Source organism: Palaemon carinicauda, chromosome 18 (genome assembly GCF_036898095.1).
Source record: "Palaemon carinicauda isolate YSFRI2023 chromosome 18, ASM3689809v2, whole genome shotgun sequence".
Taxonomy (NCBI): Eukaryota; Metazoa; Arthropoda; class Malacostraca; order Decapoda; family Palaemonidae; genus Palaemon; species Palaemon carinicauda.
The window spans coordinates 44,834,232-44,847,181 of NC_090742.1; the positions used below are offsets into that span (position 1 = coordinate 44,834,232).

The window sequence follows — 12,950 nt, forward strand, 5'->3', positions numbered from 1 at the left end:
TAACCGAAGATCCAGACCAACTGTTACTATGTCCAATGAGGAGTCTGAGGTGTTACTTAAAAAGAGCAGCAAAAGCTCGCCCCCGTGTACGAGCACTTTTTGTCAGCACGGGGTACGTCAAGAGGAGGGTCACGAGGAATACGATTTCCTCCTGGATAAAGAAAGTAATCGAATACGCTCTATATCCAGATCCTCCTCTGTCCAACTGACCCAGAGCTCATGACGTCAGAGGCATTGCAATGTCTCTGGCGTTCAAGAAAAATTTTTCTGTGGCACAGGTATTGCAAGCGGGCGTGTGGAAGCGTCAAACAACCTTCACAGCCAACTACCTGAAAGATGTAACCCACAGGAGCATGGAAACCTTCTCCATTGGTCCTGTGGTGGCCACACAACAAGTGATCTAATGCCTCAGGCTCCGTGATGGACAAGTAGCAGAGGTTTGAGGGCTGAGGTTACCCTGGTTAGTCTAGGGTGAATGAAAAGAATGTCTGGCTCACTTCTTTCTTTCTCCTTCTCCCCCCCTGGGGAAATAGCTCCGCAAGACCGAAGCATAGCTGACCTCACCCCTCTGCAGGTAAGAATTATTTCCCTTGTGCATCCTGGGTATGAATGAATACTTTGTTACGTCACCAATACCTCTTGAGGGAGGGTATTGGATATGTCTTAGAATCCTCGAGTTCCTACGTGAAGACAAGCCTCGAGTCTCTCTCACACAAGCTTTTGCAGGCTGCTATCAGTGAGTTATCTTATAACTACTTTGATTTTAGCGAGGGTAGGGTTCCCTCTACTATCGATCACAGATCAAAATAGAGGACCCCTGGTCATGACCGAGGCCAGTTGGTAAGGACTTCTTCCCCCCTAAGAGTAAGTCACCCTAATAAATAGCGAAGGTTTGTATCTGTGTCGGAACAAATAACAAATTTGGAAATAATAACAAATTTGGAAATAATAACAAATTTGGAAATAATTTGTATTTTTCCTAACATACAAACCTGAAGCTATTTATACAAATTGGCCCGCCACCCTGTCCCCCTAGAAGTCCTGCCAGAAAGCAAAAGTGGTTACTCAACTGACAGGTGTGAGTGAGTGGGGTAGCTAGTCTACCCCAACCCCCTCCCACTAACTAGCGGATGGGGTAATTATCCCTGACTAAAATTGTCTTGGCTGGTTTTCAGCGTTGCCGAAAGTAATACCCTAATAAATAGGTTTGTATGTTAGGAAAAATACAAATTATTTCCAAATTTGTTATACTTTATGGCTCGGTAGAGGACGGACACGCTGCCTTTCTCTCCCGCAAAGACTTGCCTTGATTGTTTTTCTGTCATTTTTATTTTTTCTCTTTTGTGTGTGTTCATTTATCTTACATATATATGAGTGTATATATGTATACTGTAAATGGAAACATATGTTTGTGTTGTTAGATTCTTGTAACTTTAATTACTGTTGACAACGTATCCGACTGCCTCCGCCGTAAGGGAGTTGTCATTGCCGCCCTACCCTGCGCTGATGGTCAGTAGGTTCTCAACACTGACGTGTGTTTGTTTCATTACTGAATTAAAGTGTATAACAGTTCAGCTCCCTTTCGAGGATTTATTTTACAAGGAAGGTGACTTATTCCCCGAAGTGTGTGTTGTGCAGCGGAGCATGAATTGTAATTGATCACAACTTTCCTTTCACAGGTAGCAGCGACGTAGAACACAAGGCTGATGACTACGGCCGCACTGTTCGTTATCCTGCGCTCCATGTGGTAGCTCTTGAGCTGCCCATGTTACGAGGTAGCATTCACTGTCAACCTTCAACTTGATGTTCCTCCTTCAAGGGGAACTTCTCTCTCTCTCTCGAGAGAGAGAGATTTTTTCCGCCTACACTTTTTTCCTATAGAGCTGGGAGAAAGCATGACTTAGGTTATGTCCTCCTGCTGGAGGACTTCTCTCTCGTTCGCGAGAGAGAGATTATTACGCCTACGCTTTTTTCCCATAGAGCTGAGAGAAAGCTTGCCTTAGACGATGTCCTCCTTCGGGAGGACTTCTCTCTTGTTCACGCGAGAGAGATTATTACGCTTACGCTTTTTTCCCATACAGCTGGGAGAAAGCTTGTCTTAGGTGATGTCCTTCTTTGGGAGGACTTCTCTCTCGTTTGCGAGAGAGATATTGTTAAGCCTACGCTTTTTTCCCCATAGAGCTGGGAGAAAGCTTGTCTTAGGCGATGTACTCCTTCGGGAGGACTTCTTCGTTTGCGAGAGAGATATTTTACACCTACGCTTTATTCCCATAGAGCTGGGAGAAAGCTTGTCTTAGGCGATCTCCTTTAGGAGAGCTTCCCTCTCGTTTGCGAGAAATAACTTGTAGGAGTTTGCTGATCCACCAGGGGCGGTGGCAGAGCTTTCTCCGAAGCAGTTTACCCCTTCTGGGGAACGAGTCTCTCGATCTCAAGAGAAGACCGCCTCTGGGCATCGGCGGTCCCCTGTTATGCTTATGGTTCTCCTTCAGGGGCGGAGCGAGAGCCTTATCTTAGGTGATGTTCTCCTTCGGGAGAACAAACCTCTCCTGCGGAGGTGTCATCTTTGAACCTGCTGGTTCTCCTTGACCCTTCGGGGTCTCGTTACGATCACCCTTTGGGCTGGCGTGATCGTGAGCCTTCGGGCTCTCGTCATGTTGATCCTGCGGATTCTCATGACCCGCTCAAAACCTTCAGGTTTCTGTTACGCTGAACCTTCGGGCTCTCGTAACGATGGTAACGTTGAGCCTTCGGGGACTTGAACCATCAATCACGCTGAACTTTTGGGGTCTCGTGACAGAGGAACCTCGGTTCCTCGTTACGCTGACCCTTCGGGGTCTTGTAACATTAGTTACGCAGAACCCTTGGGCTCTCGTAACTATAGTCACTCTGACACTTCGGTGTTTTGTGACAGGGAAACTTCGGTGTCTCGTTACGCTGATCCTTCGGGGTCTCGTGACAGAGAAACTCCTGTTTCTCGTTTGCGCTGATCCTTCGGGGTCTCACAAAGCAGGTCACGCTGAACCTTTGGGTTCTCGGGATCATAGTCATACTTATATGACAGAGTTTGCGGACTCTCGTTGTGTTGATCGTTCACGCTCACACAACACAGGCTATCGTGAACCTTCGGATGAACGTAGTAGTGAGTACTCTCGCCACACTGAGAGCTCTCGCGCGCATGGCCGATTTGGCTCGCACGACCAAATTGGTGCGCGAACGGCCGATGTGGCATGCACGACCAGCCTTATGCGCGCACGGCCGATCTGGCGCTCACGACCGGATTGGCGTGCACGACCAAATTGGCACGCACGGCCGATCTGGCATGCACGACCGATTTGGCGCACGCGACCAACACTGCGCGCACTCACGACCAAATTGGCGCGCACGAACAACTAGCCGCACGCAATCAGGTGAAGTGCGCGAACAACTCTTACACAGAGAATTTTTTGAAGTCTCGTTGCGCGAAGTGTCCCCGCGTGCACAAAACTTTTACTCTCATGACAGAGAGTTTTTGAACTTTCGTTCTGTGAAGTGTTCGCGCGCGCCCATCGTCATCAAGAGTTTTACTCTTATGACATAGGGATACCTGCTGCCTAGGGGTTTCTGACTCTCTACAGGTAACTATGACACTGTTCCTTTGGGTCCTGGTCATGTAACACAATTCCTGAAAATTACATTAGGAATCAGCGACAGAGTTCCTGCGGGTTCTCGTCACAACATCCCTTAAAGTCGTGAGAAAGGAACTCACAAATAGATTCTGAACCCCTAGGATCTCATCCGAATCTCTCGGTTTGCGTGATCGAGAATTTTTTTTTTAAACTCTATGGTCGACTTCCCCCCAACTGGATGGGTCTTCCAAATGTGTGACTTAATACGTCGCTCTACACTCTCAGCTGATTACTATGTTAGCTAGTTTGGTTTCGCCAGCACCGATCCTTTCATTTATAAATGAATCACCGTCATCTTCCCTCCACCTTCCCACCTGGAGTGGTTTGGTTAGCAGACGGAAATTAGCGGGGAATGAAAAAAATTCTTTACATTCCAGTTCATTTCCCCTGGCAGGCCTTGCCTGAATTATACGGTAGTTTTCTCACTAGTGAGAAAGCGTTCGATGGCAACTCCTTTGGGTAAGCGGTCAATGGCAATTATGTCTGGTCTTCTTGAAGCAAACCCCCACATGTGAGACTTCACCCTTTTCAGGATACTCGTTCCTGAGAAGTTTTACAGAACTTCAATGGGTGTTGTTAAAACTTCATGAAGGCCGTAAGTCTTCCCGGAGCATGCGCTCTAGCCAAGACAAAACCGTGAGGTTATTGTCTTAAAGTCGGGTTCTACCATTTGATGGAGTCAGCCTCCCCCGTCATTGTACCCTGGGTACAACGGCTTGCCGTTTTACACAATAGGCTTCTGAGACTTTTATTTTATACTTATAGTGTTATTGTTTCAAACAATTAGTCCCGAAGAAACATTGTTCGCTGACATTAAAAGAACGATAGCAACAGCGTGGGCAACTTTTCGTTACGTTTACGAACGTTTCAAACCCCGCCCACAGTTAACCAGACATCCGTTTCTGTGTAATGAACACTGGCTAGCCTCTCACTTAAAGAGGAGGGGTAAACCAAAGGGGAAATGATCACTTCTATAACTGTATATTTTGTTTGAGAACATGTGCGCTCTCATTCAAGAAAATATTAGTTAGTCAACGATCAAAATTCCTTGAGCAATAATGTTGCGATTCGTCGCACATACATTATTCTCGCAACCGGATTCGTTGCAAACGTTTCCTAGAGGCAGAGAATACGCATGTGCTAGCGCAAATGGACAAGTACATATATGCGTGCAAGCGATCTTTCTGCCAATAAAGGCTACATTACATCTTGCAATTAGAACTCCGTTTTATTAAGTTGTATATTTATATCCCTTACTGAAACAAGGTTATTCAGTACATTACTTGGCTACTTTCCTGTAACCAGACATACGGCATTTACGTTCTGCCTCCTTATAGGCATTTTTTTTCCTTTCCCCCGATCGAAAGTCTTAGTCTCCTACAAAGGCTTTGGCTGGAAACTTCTCATAAGCATATCTGCTCCCTAGTAAAGGGAACATTAATATAAATGCTAGTTTACCGGTCGGAGACAGAGAAGTACGAACGTTTTTTGTCCTAAGAAGTAGAAACCTCCGTTACGAACGTTTTCAACGTTCTCCAACAGAGTTCCGGACACGACTTTTAAGTCGAACTACGCATGTATGCTTGTCATGCTCACAGTTCGGTGTTACTGCTCCGTAGTAGACTTATGCTTTTCACCCATCCAACAATAGATTGAAGATACGTCTCAATCCCTTCTTGGGTTTGGTTGGATGCGTTCGGTGATTACCGTACAGTCTCTTGTCTGGAAAGCGATCTCTATGGAGATTTGCTATTACTGTATAACATAAGCTGTACTGATTAACTGGTTTACCGTTTGGTATCGGTCTTATTCGGCCAACCACACTGGATTAGTGGCAGTTGGAGGGAGGACAGGCTGTTCCCCTTCATTAAAAGAACGTGCAAATAGTTTCACGTCTCGACATCATCTCGAGATGTATTTATTGCTATGCACCCCCCCTCACCGCTGGACAATCCGTGGATGATGGGTGGCAGACGAGAGCTTCTGCAAAGAGGCCTGTCTTCTCGTCTTCCCTCTGGATCTGATGCTCTCTTTAATGCATTAAAAGAGAGGGGGCCGGCATATGCCGCACCATTCCAGCCTCGTCCGTTGGCCCGATTCATAAAGGTACCAGCATTCACCTCTCTTAGAGAACCATCTAGCAGTACGAAGCCTCAGATGGACAGAGGACAACTAGCTTCCCCCATCTGCTCGCGTCATTCCTGGTACAGGAATGTGCTTGCAAAACCACCCAGGTAGTGAGCTCCTAGTATTCTTGGAGTCATCTTGTATCCAACAAAATCTTAACTTTGTGAGGTCACCGACTGTGGTTATGCTCGCAGCGGCCCTGAACTTCAGGCTCCTGCTCGACTGTTCTCCAGTCCCGGAACACCAGACCCTCAATCAAGATGTATTCCAAGATCGGTGGGGCGGCCTAGACGTGTGCCTTTTTTCCCCCATTCGGTCTGGTGAAAAAGTCCTCAGCCAAGTCAGGATAAGCAAGATCTTATCAATGACTCCAATAGCTTTGCTATGGCATCCCGCAGAATGGTTCCCGGACCTTCTGCAGCCCCTAATGGAGTTCCAATAGCTTCGCTATGGCAACCCGCAGAATGGTTCCCGGACCTTCAACAGCTTCTGTCGGAGTTCAGAGGGATCTTCCCCCACGACACGATCTTCCAAGCAGCCACATAATAACACTTTCCTAAGCTGTAGCTTTGCTTCGACTCCACGCCTGGGACAATCCTACACCACCTCTCTCAGAGAGGCCTTTCGCAACGAGTTGCGGAAAAGATGTCTAGGCACCTCAGACACTTTTCAGCGTCGGTCTTCCAGGTGAAGTGTTCGGTCCTTTGTGACTGATGTCGTGGAAGGGGATTCTCTCCCATCGATGCCTTTACTTGTACTAGTTTGAGATAACTTGTCCCCCGTCGGATCTCAACCTCCTCCTGGGAACGCGGTTCGGGTCCTTCAGTCTCTGAAGGCCCCTCTCTACGAACCTTTATGCCAGGCAGCAGATCGCTTCCTTACACGAATGACGGCCTTTCTACTCACTTGGGCTTTGACCAAGAGAGTTAGTGTGTTGTATGATCCATCTTCTGATGTCTCCTACTCTAGGAGACGGGGAGAATTAATCCTCAGCGGCGTCCCTGAGTGGTTTGCCAAGACTCAAAATCCGAGTGTGCTGTACCCTAGGTGCAGCCCATTTCGAATAAAGAGTCTTCGTTCGGTAACCGAAAACCTATCAACTGGGGTTTTACCAAGTGAGGAATCTGTTGGGTTACCTTAAAAGAACGATACCAGCTCGCCCCCGTGTGTCGGCACTGTTGACCAGCATGGGGAATATCAAGTGGAGGATCTCATGGATTTCCTTCCCCTCTGGGACCAGAAGGCAATTGAGGTTGCTCTCAGTCTAGACTCTTCTCCACCCTAAGACCCAGAGCTCGTAACGTCAGTGTCGTTGCTACCTCCCTGGCATTCAAGAAACTACTCTGTGGTGCAGATACTTTAAGTGGGCATGTGGAAGCGTTGGTCGACCTTCGCGGCCCACTACCTGCAAAGACGTAACCCACAAGAACATGGAGACCTTTTCCATCGGTCCTGTGGTGGTCGCACAACAAATGGTCTAAACACCTCAGGCTCCTTGATGGACAAGTAGCAAAGGGTGGAGGGCTGAGGTTACCTGTATTAGTCTGGGGTGAATGAGCTAAGAATGCCTGGCTCCTTTCTTCCTTTCACCTTCTTCCCTATGGGGAAAACAGCTCCGCAAACCTCGGCATAGCTGACCTTACCTCGCTGCAGGTAAGACCTATTTCCCTTTTGCCTCCTAAGTATAGAAGAATACAGTACTTTGTTACGTCCCCAATACCTTTTTGAGGGAGGGTATTGGGTAAGTCTTACGAACAATAGGTTTTGTACTCGAGTTCCTATGTTAAAGACAAGCCACACTGTTAGTTCCACTCACACACAAGTTTCTGCAGGCCCCTATCAGTCATTACCTCATATCGGCACTTGATTTTAGCGAGGGTAGGGTCCCTTCTACTATCAATCACAGATCGAAATAGAGAGGACCCCGGGTCATGACCAAGGCCAGTTGGTGAGGACTTCCTCCCTCCTAAGAGTAAGTCACCCTATAAATAGCGGAGGGTTTGTATCTACGTCGGAACAAATAACAAATTTGTAAGTAATTTGTATTTTTCCTAGTATACAAACCTGGAGCTATTTATACAAATTGGCCCACCACCCTGTCCCCCGAGAAGTCCTGCCATTAAGCAAAGTGGTTACTCAGCCGAGAGGTGTGAGCGAGCGGGGTAGCCAGTCTACCCCACCCCCCACCCGCTAACTAGCGGATGGGGTAGTTATCCCTCACTGAAATTATCATGGCTCGTCTTTCAGCTGCACCGAAAGTATACCTTATAAATAGCCCCAGGTTTATATACTAGGAAAAATACAAATTAATTACAAATTTGTTATTTCTAGTTTACACCTCCATATGCATCAAGGTCCAGTAGTAGCATTTTACTTTCACCAGGTGGAAAAGGTATGGAAGGTAGTAGGTTGGCCAAGGCACCATCTACCCGTTGAGATTTTGAGATTTTACTGCAAGAGAGTTATTGGGTCCTTAGACTGGCCAGATTATACTACATTGGATCCCTCCCTGGTTACAGTTAATTTTTCATATGTCTACATATACACTAAATAGTCTGGCATAATCCTCACACAATATCGTCTTTCTTTATACAACTAACAACACTAAGATAAGTAAAAAATTCTTCTTCTCTTAGGGGATTAACTACTGGCACTGTAATTGTTCAGTGGCTATACAGTATTCCACTTGTAATGGTAGAGAAAAGACTAGATATGGAAAGCATCTCTTCTAGGCAAGCAAAGTCAAACCATTGTTCTTTAGTCTTTGGTAGCTTCATAGCCTTGTACCATGGTCTTCCACTGTCTTGGGTTAGTTAACTTGCTTGAGGGTACACACAGTAACCCTATTCTATTGGTTTCTTCATCTCCTTTCCTCCTGGGGTATTTTCCCAGTTGGAGCCCTTGGGATTATAGCATCCTGCATTTCCAGTTAGGGTTGTAGCTTTGCTAGTAATAATAATGATAGTTAAGTTAGCTACAGGACGGAGGAAGATTGGGTTTCTTGTTTAGCTTATTGATAAACGCATCACCCCATGGGGTTGTCTTTTCCTTTGGACAGTGACACAGACCCATTTAGTTGAAGCAAAGGAGAAACTGCTAAGTCTACAACAAATTGCAGAATTAAGGGTAACCCACCATTCATGCTCCTTGGTTGTACTAGAAAAGGATTCTTTTATGGTAAAAGTTTATTCTTTTTCAGTTGAAGCATTAATTATTTCAGCCGAGTAGTTATTCCAAATTAATTTTGAATCATTACTTTTCTAAAGATGATAAGCCTCGTATTTTTCCTTAATATTGTAACACATAAGAAAGAATTCTGCCATCAATTATGTTGACCAGATTTTGATTTAAGAGAACAGCAAACTCAACCCCTCTTTTGATTTAAGAGAACAGCAAACTCAACCCCTCTATATAATTGTCACCAATTCAACTGGCCTTATCATAGAATATGTTACTACAGTAATACCTCTCGGTATGAACGTTTCTGTATACGAAAAATTCGTGATGGGAAAAGAGATACGAACACTATTTTTTCACGTCATTACGAAAAATCCCTCATGATACGAAACTAGATTCACCCGGGCGCAGAAAAATTATTTTAAAATTCACGTGCCACAAAACTGTAAACTCTCCATCATCATCCTGCTCTGCAATTAGTTATCTCCCTACCTTGATGCTAGTTACTGTCATAAGATCCTGCTCTCCTATGTACGTACGCACAAGGGTACTTCAAATATCAAAACAGCAATATATTTTTCTTTCATTTCGGTAAATAAATAACAGATTGTAACATATTTTTTCCATTTAATGTTATGATTATTTATTACAATTAATTTTATATAAATAGATACATTTTTAATTTAGAAATTACAATGAACAGAACTGTATGGTATGTAAGAAAGCACAATGCTACTATGCATTTCAAACACATTTGCAATATATTTTTCTTTCATTTTGGTAAATAAGTAGCAGATCAGAAAATAATTTTTCTTCTTAATGTCATGATTACTTTCAATTGATTTTATATCTTGAGTATATTTTTTTAATTAAAAAGCACAATGAACAATACTGTGTTGTGTATCTACGGTGTATATGTGCACACAATGCTACTATGCATATCAAAACGTAGATGATATATTTTTCCTTCTTTTTGGTCAATAAATACTGGTTAAAAACTTTACCGAACAAAAATTTAATTCATTCCAGAGCAAGTACACGTACCTATTGACATCAATGAATCTTGCTTGTATTACTATAAAATAGCTTAAAGATACGAGTATGTAAAAAGAAAAAGAGGTAGGTTATTTATTGACTTATCACTAATGAATATTAATTATTTTACTGAACAATAAATTAGCTACAGCTGAAAATTATTTTACTGAACAATAAATTAGCTACAGCTGAAAATATGTGCGAGTGGAAGAAAACGGTTTGATTATGCATGATATAAAACATACCTCTCTACAGTTAGGGTAACATTGATAAAGTACAGTGCATATGGTACTGAATATTTTCTATATGTACAATACAGTACAGTACCTGACAGTAGTGTATATATTGTATTATTTTCCATTTATGATTTGATTGCGTTATGTTCTAATAACTACAGTACTCCATTTATAGGTATCAAAAGTTAGGTTAAGTATATTGAATGATTCATATGTATTTGGCTGTATTTCCCTGTAGTTACAGCTTTATTGTAAAATTTAATGTGGTGTATTTGTAGGGTTTGGAGCAAATTAGGCAATTTACATGTAGAACTGCCCTCATTATACAAAAAAAATCATGATACAAAAGCCACTCCAGAACAAATTAATTTTGTATCTAGAGGTATTACTGTACCGTATAACTAATATTTGCCATCTATTTCATTTTTTTTTCTGTGCAGTGGGAAAATTTAGATAAAACTCATAACATAATAATGTTTTTGTATCGTTTGGAAATTAAAAACACCTATGTTTGTTCAATGATTCATATTGTTTATATTTTCCTTTTATTTTTCATGCTATTAACCAGTCCTATGAAAAATGAATCATTAGTCTGGTTAAAATTGATTAATAGAGTAATAACTGGCTTGAGAATTTGAATATTTTAATTTTGTAAATTTTTCAGGTAGAAGTTGATTATGTAGAGAAGGAAGTTTCATTTTCTCAGTACCACCTGTCAGCAGCTCTTACATGTGCCAAACTCTGCTCTGGGTTTGAAGAAGAATGGGGAATAAAGTAGATGGTAAAGTATAATGTACTCAATTTGAGCCCTTTAATGTTTGGATTACAGTATATTTTATATAAAACATATATGAATATTGTTTTATTTAACCGCTAACTTTTGTAAATCACAGTTTTATTGCACATAGAAAAAGTTGTAAAGGGTCAATTATTGTTAATAGTGAAAATTAAACTCATTGACTACCTGCTTGTGCAAATAATTAGGAGTATTGATGGTCTTGTGACTTTAGTACTCTTAAATGGCATATTGGGACTCCTTAGAAAGTATTCCTTATTGCTGTAGAAATACCAAATGAAATTCCTCCGAGTTATTCTTAGCATCACATGTTTGTTACTACGCAGCCTACAAACCCTCATTTTTTAATTAGGGAGATTGATTCAGCAGGAGCTGGAGTGGTTATTAAAATTGGATAACAAGCAGTTTTCCAGCTGGTGTTGGACGAGTATCCCCACGCCATTTCCAGCCGGAAAGCCTTCAATTTTGATTCGTGTGCTGATGCATACACATGTATAGTCAGTTCTTTACAAATCTTTATTTTTTAAGAAGTGATTGTGGTTTTTGATTGATGGCATGGGAGCAAGTTCACATTTGCTGAGGAAAGATGGACACTGCCACCAGAGTATGGGTAAACCGGCGGTACATGTCCCAGTTTATGGCTAAACCAGCAGTAGACGTACATTCCCTCTGTGAATCTTGTAAAGGACAGGATTGTTCCCAATCATCCGGTGCAGTGACAGGTATACACTTTGAAGGGGGAGAAGCATGCAAAGTGTTTTTCTGGGTAGGAATTGGTAAATCCCAAGAAGACTTCAATGAAGTGTTTCTCTACTTTGGTCTCCTTTTGGGGATGTGACTGCTGCTGCCACCCCTGTGCATACACCCATAGATCAGTCCCCACGGAGTACGCAGCAGGGCCTTGGAGTCTTCAGATCTACATCAGTGAGTTGTTCAGGTTTTTGCTAGTGTGTTGGAAACCTAGAGTGTTCACTACACCCCTTTGGAGGCTGGAAGCTCTTCTGTTGTTGATGCGTTAGACCTGAGGACATAGTGGGCTTCCATAGGTCTTTCCTGTAGGCCCTCCATAACTTTGTTGAGGGAACTAATAGCCAAGGCTACTTCATTCCCCACGTATATCTTGTGCAAGTGTCTGACCCTGGTGGTTACCCCTTGTAAACCAAATTAGGTTTGTAAGGTAACTCCTAGCCCGGAAGGTGTTGGTGCCAAAAGCCCCCCCCCCCCCCCTCCTCCTAAAAATGGCCATAAAGATAAAGCAGAAGCTAAGTTAAGCATTACCCCTTCCCCATATTACCGTAATCCCTGACCTGGCCCCAGTGATTTCCCTTCTTTCCCTTGTGTCTGTTACCCTGACCCTTATGCCCTGGGTTCCGGGCCAGTATCTCCTCTCCCTGTGTTGGTGGTTGTGCCTCTGGCCCTGCTTGTGGCATGGTTGCAAGGCCTTGTGAGTTATTCTACCCCTTCCCCTACGACAGTGTCCCCAAGTATTGTGGCTCCTATTGGAGCAACCTGTGTGGTTCACCCCATCCCCCTGGGAGAATGTCTTCATCGATAGTCGGTCAGATCTTGACCGCTTTGCTTGCAGAGCCATGACCAAGAGCCAGGAAGAGTAATAAGTGTGTATGCAGTTCCTCCTCATCCTCCTCTTCCTCCTCCTCTTCCTCCTCCTCCTCCTCTTCCTCCTCCTCCTCCTCCTCTTCCTCCTCCTTGTCCTTGTCATCGTCCTTTTCATCCTTCTACTCTGTGACTTCTGAGAGGAGGAGGAGTTCCTTGCTGAAGTTGCAAGGATAGGACTCCCTATGATACTACCTCTCTTTGGATGGGGTGGACAGCACCCAAGTGGTTTCCATGGGGCCAGGTTCCAGGGTTCTGGCCCGTCCTTTGGCTACCACGACCTAAAATCAAGGGGAAGAG

The 12,950-nt window shown here is 43.7% G+C and overlaps 1 protein-coding gene across 2 annotated transcripts in view; it reads left to right on the forward strand.

The window, feature by feature from the left end:
* The window catches only part of LOC137657809 (ribosomal RNA small subunit methyltransferase NEP1), a 102,096-nt gene extending 91,007 nt beyond the window's left edge, over nucleotides 1–11,089 (forward strand). For both annotated transcript variants that reach the window (XM_068392334.1, XM_068392333.1), the window contains exon 6: nucleotides 10,905–11,089. In XM_068392334.1, coding sequence (XP_068248435.1) covers nucleotides 10,905–11,018 — 114 coding nt within the window. In that variant the 3' untranslated portion in view covers nucleotides 11,019–11,089. The remainder of the gene's footprint in view (nucleotides 1–10,904) is intronic.
* Nucleotides 11,090–12,950: the final 1,861 nt, after the last annotated feature.